Source organism: Protopterus annectens, chromosome 15.part0 (assembly GCF_019279795.1).
Source record: "Protopterus annectens isolate FY-2018-M chromosome 15.part0, PAN1.0, whole genome shotgun sequence".
Taxonomy (NCBI): domain Eukaryota; kingdom Metazoa; phylum Chordata; order Ceratodontiformes; family Protopteridae; genus Protopterus; species Protopterus annectens.
Genome location: NC_056749.1, coordinates 419,904,818 through 419,931,334, shown reverse-complemented (window position 1 = coordinate 419,931,334; position 26,517 = coordinate 419,904,818). Strand labels below are relative to the sequence as shown.

Below are 26,517 nucleotides of genomic sequence, written 5' to 3'. Positions count from 1 at the left end.
GGGACGTTGCCTACCCCGGGGAGCTACAACTTTGACAATACACCAGTTAAGAGTTGATCCAGTTAGGAACTTATGTGGAGAGTGACCTAACTTTCGATCAACATGTAGCCATTGTTGTTAACGAGTCCTTCTATATTGCACAGCATATAAGCAAAGAGATTGTGCATAGATCTAGGGATGTCATTGCCTCCTTTTACTCAGCCCTTGTTAAGCTATTCGTTGAGTATAATGCACCCTTTGGCATGTATCTGTCCAGACACACGTAATAACTGGAACACCGACAAAGATACCTTACTTAAAGGATATAAGGCCTAAACATGTCCTACTTAGACTGACTCAAAGCTCTGTCACTGTACTTGGTATCCTACAGACTGGTAACAGATGACCTGTGTCTGGAATACAAGACATCCTTCAAAATAATACTAATGGATTCACTGCACATCAGCAAGTCAAACAGCATCAGAAATACTTGGTCCAGGGATCTAAACCTCTTTTGCAACATTAACAGAAAAGTTTAGAGGGACAGGTTTATCTGTAACAGACTCAGCATCCACATAAAAAGCTCATCCCTGTCCATATTCAAGCAAACTTGGATTTATGGATTGGAAACAGAACACTTACGCCAGGACTGCCCCCTGTACTACTAATGGATATAGGCAGTTCCTGAATGCATTATCCCATGCATGGGTGCCCTCAAATTATTTATGATATGATAGATATTATCACTAGGGGTAATATATAATTATTGACCATAGGATGAGTAAGGCCAATCTGACACCAAATGGGATAGGTTAAGTTATACACCAAAATGGAAACTGGCTAGGCTTAAAATGGCCTGCATGGGCAGCTAGCCTAGTACTTAACTATAAACCTAAATGTTTTGTTGCACATAAATTTCATCATAATACAACTGCCATTAATATTGCACCTTTCTAATGAAACGGGCCGGATTTTTAAACTGCATTCATAAGTTTGGGGTTCTCTTGTTTGATTTTCTGGAGTCTTGTTATAGATTAGTGAAACAAGAATTTAAGAAGTAGTGAATGCATCTGTGAAAGTCAAAACAATGCAATCTTAAATAGCTGATAGCTCAATTTTAGTAGCCTTTCATAATGATAGTATATCATCAAAAACAGTTATTAATTTAAGGCCACAAAACTTAAAATAAACTGTAATGTAAAACTTCATGTGACCTGTGACAAAGCTGCCTATGTTTTCATGTTATGCAGTGCAATATTCTTGTTCAGTGCCTGGAGATTCACAAGCTATGAATAATCTAGATATATCAAGGCATGGTTATCTAATGCCAATGCATTTTCTGTTTGCTGTCCAACACAAGACTCTTCTTCCTGTATTGCCCATGTGGACCCCCCACCCCTTACCTAAATATGCCAAAACCAGGGTCATACAAACACCGAAGTAAGTGGTAACTTTTTTTTTTTTACTGTCTGTGCCCCCCCCCCCAGCTGTCAGTCATTAGCCCGTTCAGGTCAGTTATCCCATTTGTTCATCACTAGGGGGATGGTCAAAGGGGAAGGTCCATCATTTAGACAGCTGTGAGAGATGATTTTGAGATTTACATTGTTTTTTACTACCCTAACCCTCAGACACACGTAGCTAAGCAAGTGGGAGGGATTTGCAATGGACGTACTGTTGGGCATATTCCCTCAGTTATGCAAGGGGTGTTCCTTCCAAGCAGACCTGCCCTCCCCACTTCAAAATATGAGTGGTGGTTTCTGTAGAGAGGCAAGCAGGCCATGCCCCTTCACTCCTCCCCCTTCCTGCCTGGTTTCTCCAGTGGCGGGGCTGCTAATCAAACCCAGGTTGTCTGGTTCGCAGTCATGCTTCTGTCCCTTTGCATCATAGCGAAGGAAGAAAGTGATGACTGGATGAATTACCCTATCAGACAAGTTGATTTTCAAGTTAACCTACTCTCCCAAATGAGTCTTGTGAGCAGGTGGGAGGATGACATAATGGTTAAGGTGTTTACATTAAAGACACAAGGTGCAGGGTTTGATTCTCACATGGGGTAACTGGCTAGGCTTCAAATGGCCCAAAAGGGCCGTTAGCCTAGTACTAACCTATGAGTGTCATATGTATTGTAAAAGGCAGTGCGCTGTACAATAATAATAATTGTATTATGATAGAAGTCTCTCCAGGGTGTTTAAATATGTTTGGGAGCAGCAAAATAGAAGTAACTCTAGACAGCAGACTATTATGAATTTTAACATTTCTTATATTCTTCAAATTGATGGCAGTATACAATGCATAAGTGAAACAATAGCACATTTTCTTTGCTAAAATATATTTCCTTTTCAATAAAGCTTACATTAATTCCATAGATATGTTAGTTCTGTGCGGCACAAAGTAGAAACATTTGTCAGACAGATGAAATCCTTATTCCTAAGTATCTTTTATTTGTGTAATATGAACACTTAAGCTTCATTCCTGTCCCATTTTTAGAGAAAAGGCTGCTATTATTGCATATAGGTGGAGTGATATGGTAAGTATGTGGTTATGAAGCTGCAACCCCCACCCCAAAAAAAACTTGGGTGTTGTTTTGTTATGGTTAGAGCTGTCCCCAATAATAATAATAATAATAATAATACTATTGTTGTTGTTATTATGTTAATAACAATTGTGCCTCCCCTGAGAAGAGGCTACTACCAGGTTTGGATACAAAGTTAGAGTGCAAAGCAATTTGCGCTTTAGTTGTTGAGGAAAGGGGTTAGTCTATTGTGCATAGCTAGTTATTTGAGGTGTAGCACTGCAATGGATCTTTTAATTGGGGGCATTTTTCAAGAAAATGTTATGTTGTGGGCAGTTTTTAGCAGGAGTGGGTAAGGTGTTTATGTAGTCCCACTGAGTTCCTTCCAGTGGAAAGGAAGTTGTTGTGAAGGCGGTGTTGGAGAAGTTGATTCTGCACAACATTTTCTAGAATTTTAGACAGGAGGTGGTATGGTGATGAGTCTGTAGTTTATTAAGTTTTGTATTAAGTTCATCTTTATGAATATGTATGATACATGATTGTTTACACTCAAATTTTTGGTACATAGGCTTTATGCAGGGATCTGTTTATTATGATGGATATAGGGTATGCTAGAACATTTTATTTACACAGCTAGTGTAGATGGCTTTGGCTTGAGGAGATATTTTTGATGGTACAGGTTGATATGGGTTTAACAGAGAATAAGTTGTCAGACTTTGGATGTACAGGAAGTGGTTCTAGGAGATTACTGATATTATCTCTGCTGCTTGAATAAAACATGTATTAAAGTTGGAAGCTATTTGCTCACTTGATGATGATGTTGAGCATGGCTTGGGTTGGGTGTTTTTGCTTTGTTTTAGAACTATGTTAATTGTTTTCCAGAACATTTTAGGATTTTTGAGTTGAGTTTTTGCAAATTAGATAACATTGTCTCTTGTCAGGTATTTATCAGAAACATAATGTGACTGTATAGGTGCCTGTATTGCTGATAGAAATGCAACACTTATAATACCCATTTATTGAACAGGTAGGCCCATTGGACACACATTCTCTTTTCAGGGGCAGCATGGGAGCAATGCCTGGTTAAGTGACTTGCTCAGGGTTACACAGTAGGCAAATGAGAGCTGATGGACTCCAGCTCTGTAAAAACCAACAAAGAAACAGCAACAGAACCATATATTAAATTTTGCTGGAGTTTAATATATAGCTCACGTGCCATTTATTTTTTGGATCTGGAGCTAGTTGTGTGGACTCCAGTTCTGTACCATAGAGACTACAACTGTTAGACCATGTTTTAATAGAAATCCATGATTTCCAAAACCTATCTCTTTCCCTCATTTTCTGACTGTTTTTTAGAGTAAGCCAGAGGGACAGGATGGGTTTTTACTCTTTTTTTTTTTTTTTTTTTAATGGGGCTTGCTCATTGAGTATAATAAGAAAATTTTATTCAATTGTTGTGAAGCTTTTGGAAAGTCCATTTAGTGAGTTGAAAGGTGGAAGTAAAAGCATCTTTGCAGAACTTGGACAGGATTTGTACCAGATAAAAATGGTGAGCTTTTAGAGAATGTGTTTGTTATCTGATGACAAAGGAAGAATTGTGGTCACTGAGTCTGCCTGGTAGGATGCTCATTTTGTTTAAATTTTTAGGGTGTGTTAGAATCCAGAGAGGGGTTGAATAAGTGTCACAATGTTTGCTTTATCGTGGAGAGGTAATTATTTGGGGGAAGGTGAAGAGATTAAAAGCAGGTGAACTATGGCTTTTGTTATTTGAATTCCAATTTATGTTTAGGTGACCTAGGATGAGTGTTCATGAAGGATGTGAGAACATGTTCAAGAAAGTATATCTTCAGCCTTAGTAATGTTGTCACCAGGGGGTTGCAGAGGCTTTTAGGGGTGCTTATTTTTAAGTAGGATAGAGGTAATTCTGCATTGTGGGCGGTATGAGGGTTGAAGGAGTGTTGTAAATTAGTGGGCTAGATAATGGCAAGTCCACCTCCTTTTTTGTTTTTATGTTTGCTGTTAGGATGCTGTAGTTGACTGGAAGAATTTGGTCTTTGATTTCTGGTTTTAGCCATGTTTCAGTGAGAATGAACCAAGTGAAAGTTAAAGGTCCTCTCTATAATGATGCGTTTATGAGTAGAGCTCTGGCTGCAGGAATGATCAGGGCCTATGCCTCAGGCATCATGACCACTTGGCACATAGGCTATTCCCAGGGCATTAACTCATCTTTCTCCATCCCACAATGTACACTGTTCTCATCATCAACATCAACTTCCTTTTTTCCCCATTTCCTGCATGAAGTTGGGGTGTCTTGTCAACTATTGTCATCTCTCTCAATTCAATGCCACTCTCCTATCTTCATCGGCGGTTGTGCCTGACTGTCGCAGGTCTTGTCTCACACAATCCATCCATCTCTTTACTGGGTGTCCTCACTTCTTCTTGCCTTCTTCCTGTTTGTCCCAAATATTCTTCACTAAATTGTCTTCTACTTTTCTGCACATGTACTAGAACCACTGCAATCTGTTCCTCTTTGACTTTCTCTGCAATTGGAGCTACTACTCTGATGTCCTCATTTCATCTATCCCATAATATGCATCCTACCACCTTTCTCAGGCACTTCATCTCCATCACCTCTAGCTTCCTCACCTGCTCTGCCTTTTCTGCCCATGTTTCTATACCATATAGTAGTACTGATCACACAACTGTTTTGTACACCTTGCATTTGAATTTCTTTGGCATTCTTCTTTCATATACTATACCTGGTACTCTATTCCAGTTGGCTGCAGTCCCTGTGATTCTAGATTTGATCTCCTCACTCAAACTTCCCTTCTCCTCAGCCAACCCTCCCAGATACTTGAAGTAGTTAACCTAGTCCACTATTTTTCCTTTCTGTCTCATCTCTCGGCTTCTTCTGATTTCCTTAATTTCCTGCCATTACAACTGTTTTATCTGTATTAATTTCCATCCCATATGCCTTCAGTTTTGCATTCTATTCCCCTACTCTTTGCTGAAGTTCTTTCTCAGAGTCTGTTTGTAATGCCATGCTTTTTGCATACTGCAGCTATGTTGATCTTTACCCTCCAACCCATTTGCTAATGTGGTCCATTACCAGTATGAACAGCAGTTGGCTCAGAGCTGAACCTTGATGCACACCCACTCTCAGTGGAAACCCCTCTGTGAGTCCAAATACTGTTCATACTTGATTCATTGGGTCCTTAAATAGCTTGCATTAATTCTACCAATGTTTCTGGGATTCTGAATCACCGGAGGACTGCCCAAATCAGCTTTCTTGGGACTTTGTCATATGCTTTCTCCAAGTCTAGGAATGTTCAGATGGACTCTTTCCTCATCTCTAGCTTCTTCTCAACTATCTTTTTCACTGCATGCATAGGGTCAGTTGTGCTGCATCCAAATCTGGATCTGAACTGCTCATCTTCCATCTTATGTTCTGCAACTGTGCATATTTGTTTATCAATTAACCCCTCCAGGACCTTCATGTAGTGTGACAGAAGTTTGATACCACTGTATTGCCCTCAGTTGTGGATGTCTCCTTTGTTCTTGTGCACTGGCACTAGTTTGCTTCTTCTCCAGTCATCTGAGATATGCCGTTCTCTCCATACTGCCATGAGTACCCTCAGGAGCTATTCTCCCCAGTCTCACCCAACAGCTTGATTATCTATGCTGTGACCTCATCTGAGCCTGCTGCTTGCCCTGACTTCATTTTTCATAATGCTGTTCTTACATCTTCTAAAATGGACACCCCTTCTTCTTTCATCATAGGTTGTGTTTGGGACAGTACAGCTTCTGTGGGGCTTCCTTCATTCAGAAGCTGCTGGAAGTACTATTTCTATCTGGCTTTGATGCTCTGTGGATTGGTGAGCAGGTTGTTGCTGCACACTGTTCTCACTCCCTCTCCAGTTATGGATGAAATGAAGAAAATCTTTAAACACAGAAACAAATTCCAAATTTTGTGGTGATGGGTTGCTTCCTGCAGCTGCATTTCTACTCACAGATCCAGAGTTACGGTAACTACACATAACTTTTGTATATTAGTGTTCCATCCGGGTCTATACCAGAACATCAAAGTTTTAAAACTTCGAATGTTCTAATATTGACCCGTTTTGATCGAACGATAAAAATAGTGAAGCTGCAGAACACCGAATTCTTTCCTAGGGAAAGAATTTGGTTGGCCGGTTCTGTGGCTTCGCTATTTTCAGCGCTGTGGTGGAGATTTACGGGTCAGGCTCATGTAAGTGTGCGATTGTGTGGTTGTTAGGATTAGGGCACAGGTTAGGTGAATTAGGTTTAGGGGCGGGTTAAGTGAGTTAGGATTAGGGCGTGGGTTAGGTGAGTGTGCGATAGTGACGGACCTTAGGGTTAGGGTTTGGGTTAAGATAAGTGGATAGATAGTAGTGTATGTATAGTTTAGTGTAGGGTTAGTTGTAGGATTATAAGTGTATGTGTGTGTATTGATGTTTTTAGGTGTGCTTGTGTTGTGTGTATGTGTTTCGGAATAGTGAATTTTTTCCCAAGGAAAAAATTCACTGTTCTGAATGTTCAATATTATGTGGTTTAGATATTTTAGGTTCGATGAAGTAGCATTCGCTATTTTCATATTTCAATAACGTGATATAAACGCTTCCATTCTATTGCGCGGCTGCCCTTTCCTGATCCCTATACCTTCAGAATAAAACTGCAGCCTAGAGACCATACCCACTTTGAAATGCTTTTCAAAGGGGTTCAAGGAGAGTAGTAGTAACTATTAAAGCAAAGTCATCTTGCAAAGCATTACAGAAGACGACAATGAAAGTAATGACATCCCTGGTGGTGCAAGCATTAGAAGAAACTTCAAAAGATTTACCATTCTGATCACAGTAGAATATGATGCAATCTGAAATTCACTTATAAAGGCATTGTTAGGAATGTCTTGGCTTTACATCCTTTCATGAGGGGAAACAAACAGTCATCTTTTTGTATAACTTGCTCTATCCAGATTGTAACTGAGCTATAACAATACATTTGTACAATGATAGAGACACTTAGTGATTTTAATGCTGCTGGAAAAATTTTAGCAAGTGCATAGACTGGTTCAAATTAAACACTACAGCAAGCTAAAGCAAGAATGAATAGTTAGTACATAATGAAAGTACTCCATTATAAAAGAGTAATGTAATGGGTGCTTGTCAACAATAGTTGCACTTCAGAAGTTCTTATGGCAGGAGTAATGTCCAGCAAAAACTGTTTCTTAGAGAAAACTTTACTCCATCAAGGCAGTGACTTCAACTGTGGGAGTGGCAAGGTTTTATAGTTCAGAAGCACAAACATCCAAGGAGGAAGTCATCTGGTAGAAAGGCCTTTGAATCCTGAAGGTAATGAAGGGACTGGAGACTTAACTTGCATATAGATTGGAAAGGACACAAATCCAAGTTCTCCACAAGACAAATCATGACTACTGCAACAGGATTTAAGAAAACCAACACTGTTTACTATAGTTCAAACAGGAAAACCATAGATTTATCCCCAAAAACTCTTTATACTGTAAAATGCTGAGAAGACAGTACAGCTGGCATTATTCCCATCTGAAAAATCTCCTGAACTAACAATTAATGGAAGTAGATCAGCCTTACTATTGGTTTGAGGCTTAAGGATCTAGATGGAATCTCCTATGAGAGTGAAAGAGGAAGTAGTTAAGGGAAAACTAAATGATTTGGAAATTTTTGTGGTTACCAAATAAGCCAAGGATTGCATTAACATACCATATGTATAATTGGAATAATGGGGGGATAGCCTTACCAAATTTAGAAATTTATTCAATTTCATCAGTATTCAATACAATCTCTCATCTCATTGATGTGGAATAGACTACTAAGTGGAAAGAGTTTATAGAGGTATTGTCACAAAATACCAAAGATATAAACAATTCCTATAAGCTAAATATAATTAATAATCCATTTATTTGGCGGTTAAAAGATTATATTTCTGAATTTTCTTCTCTGAGTTTTAACTCTAAGTATATAGTTTTTCTGTTAAAATCATTTAAAAGTTTTATATTTAAATATAATATATATAAAGATTGGCTTTTTTTACTCTTCCCTATAGCCTACACACACAGATCTATTTTCTCCTCAGATTATACAAAAATGTCTATATTTCAGCAAAAGCATTTAACATTTTGGCATCAAATGATGATAAATAATGAGATAAAATCCAATAGTTTACTCTTGGAAGAGTATAAACATGATTCTTGTTTATGGTTAGAGCTTCAAGAAGCTAGACAATATGTATTAAATAAATTGGATTCTATGTCTCCTATAATTAAGAAAATAATTCCCAAACTAATACAATATATGATTTTTATCAGTTTTGCATAAATATCCTGCTAATAAGTTATCAAACATTTATAGGGCAATTAAATGTGATTTAGATACACATTCAGATAATTATTGGAAATATTTTTCTTTAATTAATAATAATCCCCCTTCTAAGAAAGACAAATTGAATATTTTACAATCGGCAAGTATGACTACTTCTTCTTTAAAATGGAAATTATTCACATGGAGATTTTTAAATAGATCATTTATCACTCCTCATAATATAAGTATATTTTCTAAAAATAATATAACATGTTGGAGATGTAATATTGAATTGAATGCTGACTGGTCTCATATGTTTTATAATTGCATATATTTAAGAAAATTTTGGGATGATATCAATAATTTGTTGCAAACAATTTTTACTGATAATTTCTTTATATCTAAATCACTTGTTTTATTTAATACTCCTGTTCCTTATTGTGTAAAAGAGAATAAGTACCCTTTGGTTTGGTCTATACTATCTATAGCTAGAAAAACAATCACTAAGAATTGGAAATCTAGTACAGCATCTACATTTTTGGAATTTAAAAATATACTCCTTGAAACGTGTAATTTGGAAATGTTAACTATTAAATCTAGATCATCTAGGAATACTACATTATATAATTCATGGAATATCATCTATGAACTTCTAGAAAAATAGTTTATTAATTTATATAAACAGATGATTTTTATTAATCCTACAGCTACATTAAGAATTTTTTTTTGCATGATGAACGTCTTTGTACATAGTTTAGTTACATTGATTTATATATTAGAAGGTTTGTTTTTTTTTATTTTCTTGTTTTTTATTTATTTATTTATTTATTTTCAGTTTGATTACCGGGGGAAATCCACTGGGCCAAGATGTGCCCATTTTTGGTGGAGGCCCGGGGAGAAAAGCTCCATGTGCAATACAAAAAAATAGGTCACAAATACAAAAGGTTACAAAATGTTAGAGATTAAGTACAAAATATAATAGCAAAAAGAAAGGTTACAAACATGTAGATTATACACTCAAAGAAGAGAAAATTGCAAGTGTAATATTAATCATATATATATTTTTTTAAATACAATCTAGGAGTTTATTTGATATCTGTTATTACAGATTCTTTGGAGAAGAGGGATTAAGCATGCGAGTCTAGTAGAGCAGGAGTAAGTAAAGCTTAGTGGGAAAGTTTATGTAGGGTGAAAGCATAAGCATTTCCATTTGGAAGATAGGTGTAGGAAGAGTTGGTTTTTGAAGGCTTCTAGATTAGGAAGAGTCCTAAATGAGGGAGGGAGAGAGTTCCATTTTTTACCTAGGGAGAAGGAAAGTAGGAGTTGGCCAGAGGGACGTTTGGGTTTGTGAATGGAGATTAGGTTTTGGTGTTCAGATCTCAAAGATCTGTTTGGGATGTAGGGAGGGAGAATATTCTTTAAGGCTGGGCATTTATCAGGGGAGAATATTAGTTTATGAGCGTAGGTTAGTTGGAGATAGTCTAGGTGGTTAGGGAGTTCTAACCAGTTCAGGGATTGAAGGCAGAGGCAGTGGTGAGTTGAGGCTTTGGATTTGGTGGCAAATTTGGAGATCTTATTATAGCAAGCTTCAAGATTAGAGGTGATAGATGAGGACAGATTGGTTAGGATAGGAGCTCCGTATAGAAGAGAAGGTAGGAGGTAGCTTATTGCCAGGGTATGCCTACAGGAGTTGGAGAGAAATGGATTGTTCCTATATAACATGCCTAACTTTTGGTGGGTTTTCTTTATATTTTGAAGTATATGAAGATCAAATTTGAGGTGTTCATCTATGATGATGCCTAGGAGTTTTGCAGAGGGGACTACTTCTATTGAATTGGAAGATTTGCTTAGTATCTTGAAAGTGTTTTTGTCAAAGGAGGGGACTTTGGAGGGGAGGAATATTAGGATTTTAGATTTATTAGAGTTGAGGTAGAGGTGATTTTGGTGCATCCAACTCTCAGTAGTGGAAAAAGCTATTTGAGTTTTATACAGAAGTTCAGGAACGTTGGGGGCGGCACAGACCAAAGTAGAGTCATCAGCGTATTGGATGACTGTAGTGTCAGGGATGTAAGCATGAAGGTTATTTATGAAGATGTTGAAAAGCATGGGTCCGAGGATGGATCCCTTAGGAACACCAGTTGGGGTTGGCAGGAAGGAAGAGGAGGAGTTCTTCCATTTGACAGCTTGTGATCTGTCTGAAAGGTAGTTGGAGAACCAGGAAAGAGTGTTGGAGGAGAGATTAAGGTTTGTGAGATGGAGGAGAAGGTGGGAATGGGAAATGGTGTCGAAGGCTTTTGAGAGATCTAGCAGAACTGCGGATACTATGAGTCCAGAGTCTCAAGCAAGATTGACAGTTTCTAGGAAGGATAGAAGGGCAGTTATAGTACTGTGGCTAGGGCGGAATCCGTGCTGGGTGGGAGTAAGGAGGTCATTCTGAATTAGATATGGCAAAAGTTGTTGGTGAACACATTTTTCTAGGATTTTAGATAATGGAGATAGGAGGGCAATGGGGCGGAAGTTGGAGATAGAGGTGTCTTTGCCTCCTTTATGAAGAGGAAGAATGTAGGCTGAATGCCAGAGTTTGGGCACATAAGATTCATTTAAGGATCTATTGATCAGGATACTGATTGGGAGAGCAACACCATCAGCTGCATATTTGAGGAAGGCGGAGGGTATGTTGTCTGGGGCATTAGACTAAGGCTTTAGTTTAGATAAAAGCTTTTTTATTAGGAAGGTAGATACTGGCTTGAGATGGAAATTGGGGGAATTGTTATTTGGGGAGATGGGTGCTGTGTGGAGGGAGTTGGGAGGGTTTTGTAGTAGGGAATGTTTTAGTTAGTTTGGCTATCGATTCAGTGAAGAAGGTATTGAAATGGGTGCTCAGTTCGCTGTCAGCTAAGCTAGGATCAGGGCAGGGGTTATTTCTAGATCCTGGATGGAGAAGGGAGTTAACTGAATTCCATAATGATTTAGGGTTCTTGTTGTTGTTGGGCTGAAATTTGTTATAGAAGTTTTTTTTTGTCTTTGGTAATAAGTTTTTTTACTTGGTTGCGGAGTTGGGTATATTGGAGGAGGGCAGTGGACAGTTTGTTTTTCCTGGTAAAGCTTCCAGGATTTGTCTCTGTGGTGCATAATATGTTTAGTTTCTTTGGTGAGCCAGGGAGCAGAGTTGCTTTTGATTCATTTGTTTCTTAGGGGGGCTAGAGAGTTAAGAGTATTTAGGAAGACAGAGTTAAAATGTTCTACAGCGTTGTCGAGAGGGAGAGTGTTTAGGATTTGCCAGTTCATTTGTTTTAGGATGTTAGAGAAAGTAGAGGGGTTGAAGTTGCTAAGGTTATGGGTCTGAATAAAGACATGGTGGTGTTGGATGGTGCTAGTAGATATATGGATGAAGGCAGGGAGATGGTCACTGAAAGTGTCGGGGATTGTGCCAGAGAGAGTAATTTTGTTAGGGTGGGAGACTAGTGTACAATCAATAATGGAACCAGGAGGCTGTTTTTTGTTTGGTCGAGTAGTTGAATGGATCACTTGAGTGAAGTTGTAAAGGTTAATGGATAGAAGAGGGGAAGGAGTGTTGATTTTATTCCAGTCAATATTGACATCGCCTAGAATAAAGCTTTCATATTTTATTTTGTTTTAGGCCCAGTGTAGGATATCTTCAAGGGTGGAGATATTGTTGCCGGGTGAGATGTATACGGAAATAATGCAGATAGTTTTATGTTTATTCAAACGGGAAGGCTTGTTGTGATTTCAGAATTTTTGAATTGAGGGGTAAGGATTTGAAGAGGGATAAGGGAGAGAAGGTTGGAGTAAATTAGAGTGGAGCCTCCACCTTTTTTATTTATACGGTCGCTTCTGAGGATTTGGTAGCCAGGAGGTAGGATTTCTGAGTCAGAAATATGGGGTTTTAGCCAGGTTTCGGATAAGGCTAAGATGTCAGGTTGGTGGTGATTGATCCAAGCATGGATGAGGTGAGATTTGTTGTTAAGGCATTGGGCATTGATAGTGAAGATCTTAAGGGTATTAAGGGGGGAAGGGGGAGGAGAAGGGGAGGAGGAATTGTCTATAGTGGGTGAAGGAGGGGGTGGAGGGTTAGTGAATTTTGTGTGGTGGCAGGGGCCAGGGTTTGGATGAATGTCTCCTGATAAGGCAAGGAAATTGCAGGTAATAACCTTTGGCCTGAAGTGTTTGCATCAAAGGTATTTATCAGAGGTTAGTAGTAATTTAAGAGAGGGAGTTTTTATAGGGGTAGTGAATAGCTTAACATGAAGAAGGTGCAGTGGGTTGTGATGTATAAGGGAGGAGGATATGTTGTGGAAGTGAGTGAGTTGGGAAGATTGTGGTTGATATTTGTGGATAATTTGGGTAGGGGGAAGCAAAGGGAGGGCTATATGGGTGTAAGAGGTAGCATGATACAGGGGAATTAGAACGAAGAGAAGGAGGTTGGGGAGTTGGATGGATAAGGGACACAGGGGGGCATGATTTGAAGGAGGGGTAGAGAAAGGAGTAGGGAGAGCAAGTAAAATAATTTGCTGAGGAGGGATGGTATAAAAGTGTATGAGGAGAGTTAAAGAGATAGGAAGGATAAAGAAAAAATGTTATAATTTCATGGAAATATTTGTTCATTTTAATAATTATTTAATAAAAGTCTTAAAAAAAAAAAAGAAGGGGAAGCTAAAAGGTTGGCCATGAGAAACATCTGGAGAGTGGAGAACCAAATTTGTGTGGACATGAAAGTAGCCAACAGTATGACTCTAGTCCTAGACCATTTGAGTTTGACGATGACCATCATTGTTGGAGGAAAAGATGGAATGCAAAGAGATGACCCTTGTTGCAGTGCTACACCAAAGTGTCCTGAGCCTGCCATAGGGAGATGAAAGCAGGAAAAAATTTGCTATATTTGGTGATGATAAGGAGGTGAAGATAGCAGAGACTGTCTGCTCTTAGTTTAAGAAAATAATTTTGGCTATTGTGGGCCTCAAGGCCACCCTCTTCAGGCATCAGGATATCCCAAATGAACCATCTGACCAGAACATTGGTTACCTGTAGATGTAGAAGACAGACAGATAGACAGAAAAAATATTCTTGAAAGGTTCCTACTGCATTTTCACAAACTATGTGTGCCTCAGAATGATAACAATATAAGTGTGATATCAGGGAAATATATACACTAACTCCAACATTGCTGTATCTCAAAGCATCCTCTCTTCTCTGAGGTACTGTGATCTCATAGTGTATATAAGTAATGGAGATGTGGGGGTGCAGACTCTCACATCAGTGTGTGTGTGTGTGTGTGTGTGTGTGTGTGTGTGTGTGTGTGTGTGTGTGTGTGTGTGTGTGTGTGTGTGTGTGTGTGTGTGTGTGTATGCACTCCTGTACATGAGAGAGCAGAGACTGTGTCCCTGTAAAAAATGCTTTTCAGTGTAAGACTGAGTTTTGCACTTTGCTGTTATGTTCCAAAGAATCTCAAAATTCCAAAAAGGAATCATTCTTGGAGGCCTATTCCAAAAATATCACAACTGCACAGTATGTAAGATTGAGACTCTCCCCATTGCTTTGTGACACACCAGATGGACTACAATTATACTGTGTGATTGAATGATGATGATGATGCAACTCATGATATTGACATGGTTTCTTTTTTTTGTGTTGCCATCCCTGGTTGAAACATCTGTGGTTATCCTTACTGAGGGTGGTGGTGAAAGAAATGGTCTGTTCTCTAAAAAATTGGAAGTGATGGTCCTACAGATCAGATGTTAGTTGAAAACATGTGAAACCCTGATCAGAACTTTCAAGGGATCCTTCTTCTGCTTAAACTGTAGATTGCAAGATCTGTTTGTAATATCTGTCCTGTGGTATGCTTACAGCTGAAACTGGTAACTAACCTAAAGCTCTGAGCCATATTTTATCCAGTAAAGAGGGTGTAGCTCGAATAGCATGGACTGCCAATAGCATCTCTTGGATTATCTCTTTGGTGTAAGAGAAGATAATTTAACAAATTCTGGCATCTTTGGAATGGACCATGAAAGTCTTGGGCTGAAGCAAAATGAGGTGTGACTTTACAAAGTCTAGAATGATTTACAGTGAGAGAAATGTGAAACAAGCCCCTATGAGAAGAGATTGTCCTTGCTGCATGCCATTGGCAGCCAGACTAAAGGCGAGACTGTACAGTTGGTACCGACCGATTCTTATCTACAACTGCATGAGCCAGAACTGCATCAGTATCATCCATGAGAGAGTAATAAACTTTGCAGTGCAGTGCAGGTGGCATATCCATTCTCATCCTTACAGAAATGAGAAGACAAACTGAAAAATGCTCTTCTCAGAGAAAGAGAAGGTATCAAGTCTTTTTCTTTTGCTCATTTTTGCCTGCCCACAACTGACCTTCAGATATTCCTTGGGGGTCTCCTCATCTACCAGCCTTGTCAAACCCAACTGGCCACCCAGGTAATAACTACAACCCATGTTTGGGACCAGTGAGGAGATCAAGTGAATCTGATGTGTCCAGTTCTCCCACTCTGAATGGGCATATCTATGCTCCCTGCCTGTGCTTTTTAAACTCAAGCCATCAGGGCCTTGGACAGAGCTCTATACTTGTATGTCACTGGTGCAGGATATTAAGATCCCTTTTGTTTTATGAAATTAAAATGAACCAGGAACAATATTTTAGCTCTATCCATGGTTGATAGGATTGCATACTTTCAATGTACTCTGGCTACAGAGACTCCAAGGATGGCAGTTAAATCTTCATGTGTAGATCTATATACTCTGTTAGATCCATGTACTCTGCTGGAGAGATGCCTAGAATGATTGTTATAAGCAGTTATGTCTATAAAGTTCTGCATTAGTTGCTTTTTTATCATTTGGCTGAATACCATGAATGCATACAAATAGTTGGGACATCATTAAGCTAATTTTTTTGCTTAAAAATCATTTGTTGGGTAATACATTTAAATCCAATTTTTTTTTTGGGGGGGGGGGTCTAAAGTTTCCCACTATATCCCGAGTGGGACATGGCTATATATATATATATATATATATATATATATATATATATATATATATATATATATATATATATATATATATATAGGTTTACTATCAATATATTGGTGTAGCATTGCACACCTATGAACTATTCGAACTACAGATGTCTGAATAATTCATATATCTGCCAGCTACAAAATTGAACGTTATATTTGTGAATGTACTGTGCATTCAGAAATATAACGTTCGATTATGCACAGGGATCGTGCTACAGTGCGGTACGGGAACTACATCCCTTTCCTCGCTGTAGTGCGATCTCGGAGTTATAATATATAGTTGGGGGGTGTGGGGGGCACAAAGTGCATCAAGGAAAAAAAAAACATTTAAAACACACCAAATCCACTCAGTCTACCTTAATTAAAAAGAATATGGATTTGTGACAGTGCATCAGCATGTCACAAAATCGAACCTCGTACCACCTAACACCTAAGTGTTTGAAACCCAAATGACTGGCTACACAACAAAATAAAAATATCACACTCTTTGCTAATAATATATACCAACTCTGAGATCACACTATATTTACCACAATCCCACTTAAATGCTGGTAGAGCTGTCTTTTGATCAGCTGAGCTGGTTTTTTCACCAGTCGATGAAACTAAACATTGACAAAATGTATGAGTTCTTTATATATATATATATATATATATATATATATACACACATATATATATATATATATATATATATATATATATATATATATATATATACACACACACACACACACACACACACACCACACACTCACTTCTACTGTAATATTAAGGAATGTAGTTCATACCGTACGGCTTTGGTACTTGACATAAAAATCCTAAACATACAGTACACAGTAGCTCATGTAATACACATCTAACTGCTACAGTATTACACAAGCTATCTATCTTTGTATTTATCTAATGCTGACGCACACACACACACACACAAATATATGTATATATATATATATATATATATATATATATATATATGTATATATATTTGTGTGTGTATATCTATATTATTTTTTTCAATTTTATTTAGAGGGTAGGACACTGATCTCATTTGGACCAATTTCATACCTAGGCTGGTCGTACAAATGTATCAGCAAAGTCAAGCAATAAAAATTCATGAGAAAAAACACAAAGATGAGCTGTTAATCAGTATGCAGTTGATAATGTGACATAATCTTCACAAACTATTTGCTGTATATATAAATAGCTTGAAGCTGTTAGGAGAGAAGCATGACCACAATATCTGCTGATATACTTTATGGAACTACAGTATGACTGTGAGAAAGTTAAGTGTTATAACCAGAAGTGAAGTATTTACACATGCTTTGGTGAGATAAGCTTTTAGTTGTGGCCTGAAGTTAGAGTAGTTAGTGAGGTCTTTCAAGTAGTTAGGCTGAGATTGCCAAAGTTTGGGAGGAGTGAGAGAAGTATGTAACAAACACTGGAGACTGTTCACTGTTCTTTAGAAAAAATGCAGGTGTGGTGTCCAATATAGAAGTAATCTGAAATGAAAAGAAAGCCGAGTTCTCTTTTAAAAAAAAGTCTCTCTCTCTGAAAAAAAAAAGACTTAGAGTTCCCATTTTTTGTTCCACAGCATGATTCAGACTGGCACGGTTCTTCTACAACCAGGTCTTCCTGAGTATAAGTTTATCTGCAATTGGGACCCTGGTATTCCATAGGCAAATTCCAAGTACCCCTTTAAGTATATCCACAGGGATGTTACTGGCACTCTAAGAGAACTTCTGGTCAAAGCTTCTGACCAAGTTTCTCCAAGAGTTTATAATCCTGTTGACACAATTTATTTTTCAATAGAGACAAATGTCTCAGCCATATTAGGTTATACTCCTTGCTTTTAACATTATCTTAAGAGGTGTCTCAAATTAAGCCTTGTACTGCTTACTTTGCCATGAAGTTTTGTATACATCATGCATCATTATGTACACACCCGACTATATGTTGTAACCATGCCATCTCAAAACAAATCATTAAATACACATACACACAAAAACACAATCATACAGAAGTATGTTTAGGATTTTCATGTCGGGCGCAGTGGTGCAGCAGTTAACGTTGTTGCCTCACAGCAAGAGGTTCTCCGGTTTGATTCTCAGCTGGGATGCTTTCTGTGTGGAGTTTGCATGTTCTCTCTGTGTTTGCATGGGTTTCTTCTGGGTACGCTGGTTTCCTCCCATAATCCAAACACATGTGTCTAGAGCATTTCTCACAGGGCCTCCACTGAAAATAGGCTATGTCCTAGCCGGACTTTCTCGGTCAACAAATGATAAATAAAAAATATTTATTTATTTATCTATACTTGATGTACCCTTCAGATGTTTATGGATACTTTTAGAGAATCAGCAGCAGTTTATCTAACTACATAGTGCATCATAAAGGAGAACCAAGCCGACAGACTAAAAAAACATGTTTATTTCATCATGGTTTGGTGTTTCCTATATTTTACCACCACTCTGGGTCTATTTACAGGTTTTTAAATATTTTATATATAATTTCTGAGTCTGACTATATGAGGTCTGGCACCTTGAAATAATTATGATTATTTAGTCTGCCTCTAGGTATCCCACAATACAGTGCTTATATGTAAAAAAATTACATCATGCAGGCCTCGTTTCTCCTAAAGCTCCTGTCACTGCATTGATTTTACATGCATACACTGCTATCTTTCAGTCAGTTAATTTTAAGTAACATTTCATGCCATTCAATGACATAAACAGTGCAAATGCCACAGAACAGACTTTCAAAGTGCTTTTTGCTGCTGCTTCTTTTTAGAATGGCTAAATTGCAGTTTTTTATGAAGACTGAATTGAACTACTTTGACTCATCTCCCATCCCCCTTCACACCTAACTTCCCTAGCTGTCAAAGTGCTAAGTGTAATTTGAGCTGTTACCTGCCGTGATTGACAGCTCACAGCAGGAGACTTGACTCATGTACTGTTTCCTTGTTCTAGCCTTTACTTTCTGTATGGGTAGTGGAAGGACCAGGGAGCTGTGACATCACAGTATGGGTGGGTTTTTAGGACAGTCATAGTGATGTCAGTTTGGGGAAGGAAATGGCCAGAAAATTACCTGTATTCATTGGCCTTGATGACATCAATGAATTGGCGACTGTAGCAAGCTTTTCCAGGGAGGGATAAAGGTTTTTTGAAAGTGAAACCAACACAGTATAGTGAGGTACTGTTCTAGTGGAGAGAAATAGTCTATTTAAAGTATTTTAAATGCTGTATTGTTGTTTATTCATAGCAGGGAGAATAAATAGGGAGATAAAGGACAGAAAAGTTGAGCATTTAATAACAGAATCATATTGTTGCCTATAAGGCTACAAAAAGTGAAGTAAACCTCCCACAAGAACTCATCTGTAACTGGATATTTCATCGATGTTCATGACACCGAACCTAACAGTCTGCCAGTCTTCTTTAATATGTCTGCACTCAGAGAAAAGGAGGAGGATCAGCATTGTGTTTTCTAGACTTTCCCCCTCTTCTCTGAGGTTGAACACTCTTGAAGTTGATATATTTATAGTACTGAGGATATGGAAGCTTGCCCCCAGGTTGGCAGTCCAAAAGGACTTGCACCCATACAAAATGTTTTGTGTGTTGTGCAACCTTGGGTGTGTTGTTATTTTGACCAGTGACCTCCAAAGGTTTTAGAAGTTTTGGGTTTGAATGATTGCATGTCATTTAAACAAGACATGATTGTTCATTGTGACCTCCATTACATTTATGTTACTTGATAAAAACTAAACTAAAATATCACTCCCTGCACATACAAATCACAGACTCTCATATGTAGAAAAAATACCCCAGTCAAGCTAAAACTGTTCTCTCAAAAAACTATTTAAAATTATACTTAATGAGCAAAGTAAAATAAAATAAAGGAAACACTAACTTGGGGCCAGATTCCAAAAGATCTGCTCTCAGTATAAGTGACTTAATCGAGTATGTTTATAGATAGACCTTACGCTGAAGTAAGTCACTTACACTGAAAGCAAATATTTTGGAACTGGGGCAGGCTTAAAAAGGAGCAGGTCACGTACCCTGAGAGTAACTCTTTTGGAATCTAGCCCTTGATGTCCCATTCACTTCACTGTAGAAAAAAATAACTTCACATATTGCATATAGAAAATTCACACACAGCCCACCCAGATGTAACTGCCCTCTTAAATCATCCCATTAGAAACTTAATAAAACATTGAGCACAACTAGTCAGTATGAAAATTAAATTGCCAGCACAACAAAGCTGACAACTAAAATATAACTATCTGTAAATCTAAGAAATAGGAACGTAACCTGTCACTACACTACTCGGATACAAAAAAATAAACTTTGCTATAAAAATATTAAAAATTGCCTCAGAACTAAAATACAAAGCCACCGAAGAGACACTCCATATACTAAACCTACCCAAAGTATCTAGGCGCCTATTCAGTAAAAACATAGGCAATTAACATAGACTATTTTTTTAAAACTTTAATGAATTATCACTTGTGAGATAGTCAAATTTACATTTATATTAAATCAATCAAACTGTGTTAAATTCACATTTACAAACATTATACTTCATATATATTGCTATATATCATATAACCAAAGCAACATTACATAAATTATTCAATTCCTGACCTTTTTTAAACAAGAAACATCTTTATTAAACTATAATTTATGACATAGGCAATCATGCATTTATTAAAATGAAAACAATCCACACCAACACAATATAGCTGCAAGCATTTTACACCACAAACCATACTGACACACTCCCAGTTGCAAACATTATACATCACTTATAATCTACCCAGTCATTTTCAGTCAAACATTAATTAGCTCTTCTGCCTTTTTTTAGACCTCATTCCTCCTCTGTATGCATTGTTCCCACAATTGCCATTTTTTCCTATGTAGTTTGCTTCTACCCTTTTCTAAAGATCTGATTTCCAGTTTTTTATCTATGTTACTATATTCACTACTTCTTGTATAGTTGGTTTACATTTTGATTTCTTTTTCTAGTAATTGCTTTTTTTGGCAGCCACTATATTGACATGAATGTGAAACACCACTCTAAAAATTGTGGCTTTGTTCCTTAAACTTTTAAAAAGGCTTATTCAGTGCTCCAACCTGTTTAACAAATACAAATACATACATATAGATAAATCAATATTTATGCAAACAGAAGAACATTCATCCAGGCTGAAATTCCTAAACAGTTTTCTCTTTTATCTTGCTTCATATTCTTTCTTTCAATTTCAACTATAAATCTAACATGCAACAAACACTTTTTTGTATGCTTCATTTTTTTGCAGCCATTTCAATACCAAATATATTTTTATTTCTGACTCTATACTCTTCACATTTAAGCATCCCAAAATAAATGTTATTTAACATTGTCTGACTTTTTTTTCATATTTTATGTCTTCTTATTCTCTGTTCTGTTGAATTTTTTTACCCCTTCTGCTGACTTACTAATGTGATATTTTTGTGTTTTGGCTGCAAGAATGAAGATTTTTATTTAGCCAAAATGTTATTTAGTAGTACATGTGTGCTAGTTTCTTTATCTTCTGACACATTTTGAGCTTGTTCTAACTTTTATTGTTTGTTTTCAGTTTGCTGAATAAAACTTTCTTGTTCATATTAAGTCATTATTGTACACAATCAAACAAGAAAAATAGTCCATATTATGACATTTTGTAGAGTTACTATGCCCTATCAGCCAACACTTTTCATATCTATTTTTAACACTGAACAACAAAGTGATGTAAGGCCCCACAGAATCAAGTTTGGGGCTCCCTGATATATTCAATATTATACAATGACCCCCCCCATTAATATTCAAAAACGTGCACGCTGATTGGTCAGCGTGCACGTTGTAAATCAGAGTTATAGTAATGGAAAAAGGTACAGCAACGGAGAATGCAAGATCTCCGTTGCTTCACACTGTCTCGCTATGTTAAACGAGAATGAGAATCTCCGTTGCTTTTTTTAAAGCTGTCTTGCTATGTTAAACTCCTTTAACATAGCGAGACAGTTTGTAAAAAGCAACGGAGATCTTGCTTTCTCTGTTGCTTTTGCCCACAGCTCTGATGTACCGCGTAGGCATACGCATGCGCAGTACATCAGAACTGCTGCAGAATACCAGACAGCTGCAGAAGGGCAGCAAGGAGGCATTATACAATGCCATTATTTAAGAAAAGTAATTATTTCTTTTTGTAAATAATGTCATTGTATAATAGCAATAACCCACTTCTGGGTGTGGGTAATGCTGGATTTACCCACGGTTGGCTTTGTTTGGCCACTCGGGCTTTGCCCTCGTGACCAAACCACAATAACCGTGGGTAAATCCAGCATTACCCACACACAGGCATGAGTTATTGCTATAGTATATCTGGTATTCTCCATATAGAATACACTTGGAATACGTACAAGTTGGGGATTCAACATTTTTACTAGAATATATCCTTCCCAAATCCTCTGGGAATATATTGTCTTTGTTAATTCCATCACTGAATCACAATATCCCTGTAATATGTTCTTAATATCGTCTAGAGGAACACAGTTATTGTGCAAATATTTTATTTCTTCTAGACAGCTACAGTGGATATAAAAAGTGTACACACCCCTGTTAAAAATGCCAGATTTTTGTGACATAAAAACATGAGACCACAATAAATAATTTCAAAACTTTTCCCACCTTTAATGTGACCTATAACCTGTGCAATTCAATTGAAAAAACAAATCTGTTAGGGGAAAAAAATATAAAAAATAAAAAAAATGTATGATATGCTGGTTGCACAACTGTGCACACCCTTAAACTAATACTTTTTGTGTGTGCACATCCTTAAACTAATACTTTGTTGAAGCATCTTTTGATTTTAATTACAGCATTCAGTCTTCTTGGGTAGGAGTCTATCAGCATGGTACATCTTGCCTTGGCAAAACTTGCCCACTCTTCCTTGCAAAAGTGGTCCAAATCTATCAGATTGCGAGGGCATCTCTTGTGCACAGCCCTCTTCAGGTCACCCCACAGATTTTCTATTGGATTTAGGTCTGAGCTCTGGCTGGGCCATTCCAAAACTTTAATTTTCTTCTGGTGAAGCCATTCTTTTGTTGATTTAGATGTATGCTTGGCATAATTGTCGTGTTGAAAGGTGAAATTCCTCTTCACCTTCAGCTTTCTAGCACACTCCTGAAGGTTTTGGGCCGAAAGTGACTGGTATTTGGAACTGTTCATAATTCCCTCCACCTTGACTAAAGCCCCAGTTCCAGCAAAAGAAAAGCAACCTCAAAGCATGACACTGCAACCACCATGCTTTACCATGGGGATGGTGTTCTTTTGTTGATTCGAAATGTTGTTTTGCGCCAAATGTACCTTTTGGAATTGTGGCCAAAAAGTTCAACCTTGATGTCATCAGACCATAACACATTTTCCCACATGCTTTTGGGAGACTTTGCAAATTTTAGCCAGGCCTGGATGTTTTTCTGTGTAAGAAAAGGCTTCCGTTTTGCAACCCTACCCCATAGTCCAGACATATGGAGAATACAGGAGATTGTTGTCATATGTAGTACACAACCAATACTTGCCAGAAATTCCTGCAGCTCTTTCAGTGTTGCTGTAGGTCTCTTGGCAGCCTCCCTGACCAGTTTCCATCTTGTCTTTTCATCAATTTTGGAAGGATGTCCAGTTCTTGGCAACGTCACTGTTGTCCCATATTTTCTCCACTTTTTGATGACTGTCTTCAGTGTTCCATGGTGTATCCAATGCTGTGGATATTTTTTGTGCCCTTCTCCTGACCGATACCTTTCAACAATGAGATCCCTTTGATGCTTTATAAGCTGTCTGCAAACCATGGCTTTTGCTGAAGCAGGCAACAAAGTAAATGTCAGAAAAATCCTACTAGGACAGCTGAACTTTATTTGGGGTTAATCAGAGTCTCTTTAATTAATGGCAGGTGTGTACCCAAGAATACTGAATGCTGTAATTAAATCAAAAGGTGCTTCAACAAAGTATTAGTTTAAGGGTGTACACACAAACAAAGTATTAGTTTAAGGGTGTGCAAACTTATGCAACCAGCGTATTGTACGTTTTTTATTTTTTATATTTTTCCCCTAACAGATTTGTTTGATTTTCAATTGAATTGTACAGGTTATAGGTCACATTAAAGGTGGGAAAAGTTTTGAAATGATTTATTGCGCTCTCATTTTTTATATCACAAAAACTTGGCATTTTAACAGGGGTGTGTACACTTTTTATATTCACTGTATATTAACTAAAACATAATCCCTTGTTGGCACTAAATGTCTGCTTTTATCAAAATTACTTATGACCTTTTCCATCAAGTACTTATAATTACTCATATCAAATGCTGTAACAAAATAATGTTAATATTCCAAATGCATGGGACTTGGGTGTAGCAAGGAATTTGCAATCTGTACTCACATGAGACAGACTGCATCCCCAAAGCCACAAATATATTATGTAACAACTCCAAGTGCCACTGCAAGTGCCGTAAGAACATATAATCACCCTCTTACAGTTAAACTGGCTTTGGAAAATGCCAAAAAGTCTCAATAATACAATGGCAATTACAAGAATTCTTTTGCTTAGAAGCCAGAAATCAGGAAACAACTAAGGACTAGAAATTGTTCATACAATTACTAATATAGGTGGTAGTAGATGTAACATTATAGAAACGTACTGCACAACATAAAAATTTCCTGACTGAACTCCAGGATGCCAGAATAGTGGGAATACAGTCCTCATGGAGGACTTTCACACAAACATTGACTGGATAAACTACTCATTGTCAGGTAATACATTTACTGGCGATGCTAAACAAAACACTATGACATCTGACTAGGGATGGCAGTATTGTGTAATGCATTTTGACAAACCTAAGATCTTTCTGCTCTTCACCTAGGGCTATATTAACCATAATTAACACAGATCATGATACTGTCATGATTAACCCTGATAAAATCCAACTCAGTCATTAGTAATCATCCTTTCTGGATATTGTCAACAGAAACTATGATGTAATAAATGAATGAATATGATGCAATAAATGACATGCTTATGAAAACCAACTTGGGTACTATCCTTGGTGCTCCAAATAAAGTTGCTCTGGATACTACCAATGAGATACGTTATATTACTAATTTCTAACTTCATTAACTCATACTGTTAGGAAATAAATTAACAGGTAAGTTGAACACCACCACCAACAAAAGCATCTGCTGAATCACAATTTTTAAGACATACAACTAAGAAAGACTTACCCAAGTCTTACTTGTTTTTCTTGCCAAGTCACATAGATATATCTTTGAACTCAGTTTGATGTCAAAGGCTTTAATTGTATGTAACAGAAAAATGAAAGGATGAAATTGTGAATGTAACATGTTATCAGCAAACAATGAGTTGACCAGCCAGCAGCGGCACGTAATAATTGCACTTGTACTGAAGTTCTGTGCAAATTGCACAATAAGCCAAGACATTATTTCAGTATGCAATAAAAGGAAGGGGATACACCCCTTACATAACTACAGATAGGATAATTGTTGCTGCCAGTAAAATCAAAAACCCAAGGTCCATGTTTACAGACAACATACCTAGTGGCTTTCTACAAGTAGAAGCATAACTAAGGTCGGGCAAAGGGGATAGCCACCCCAGGTGCAAGGTGTAAGGTGGCGTGATCAACACTCGTGCAATACTAGCATGTATTTGTATACCAGCATCTTGCATGCCAGTATGAAAATGAATTTGCCATCAGGACTGAAGGGCTTGCTTCAGAGCTTCATTTGTGACATAAGTTGTAGCAAACCATCTGCAGTTTGTTACAATTTTTAAGAGTAGAAAAGGCCTTTTTTTTTTTTGCTTCTCAATTTAGACCTGAAGGGGTGGAAATAGGACCTGCTACTAGATAAACTAGATATGACTCTGTCTGCAAGAATCAAGAAAACATAACTAATAATCATATTAAACAAAATGGTAGCATATGGACAGGTCCCTGACCTATGACGGCAGGCTGTAGAGGTACTGATTCAGAAAGACGATGTTTACACTGGACCCAGGTAATTTTAGACCTATCATACTGACCAGTGTACTATATAAAATCACACAGAGAGTGTTCCTACAGTTTATGTCATGACGCAGGGAACTTCTATTAGATATGAAGGGGTAATGTTGCATTTTAATCTTGTGGCTTTCTTTGAAGAGGAAAGAATAGCACATGATGAAGGAGTGAAAATGCATGTTACTTATCTTGACCTTACTAATGCATTCAATGCTATTCTGAGGAAGAGAAAAATTAACAAATTCAATGTCAATCCATACATAATTCCATGGCAAAATGCTGGTTAAGTAATATGGCACAATAGCTTATGGTAGGGGTTAGTTCTTGAACCCGACAGGGTTACCACTGGTATCCCATAGGGTTCTGCCCTAAATCTACTTATTTTTGGCCTTTTTTCAGGTATGAAAACAGGAAATAGGTTATGAATAACCAAATATGCTGAAAAATGTCATTTGGGTAATATAATTACTTCAGTAAAAGATGCCAAAGATCTTCAAGAAATACGTATGTGGTGCAAGGAAAATGGCTTTACTTTTACTGTCAGTGAATGTAGCACCATGA

The 26,517-nt window shown here is 37.5% G+C and overlaps 1 protein-coding gene across 1 annotated transcript in view; it reads left to right on the top strand.

Annotated features, from left to right (window-relative positions):
- LOC122789841 overlaps positions 1-26,517 on the top strand; it is a 151,744-nt gene that overhangs the window by 25,836 nt on the left and 99,391 nt on the right. The window contains exons 3-4 of the mRNA XM_044057277.1: positions 3,951-4,037; positions 4,136-4,197. Of these exons, the coding sequence (XP_043913212.1) occupies positions 3,951-4,037; positions 4,136-4,197 (149 nt within the window). The remainder of the gene's footprint in view (positions 1-3,950; positions 4,038-4,135; positions 4,198-26,517) is intronic.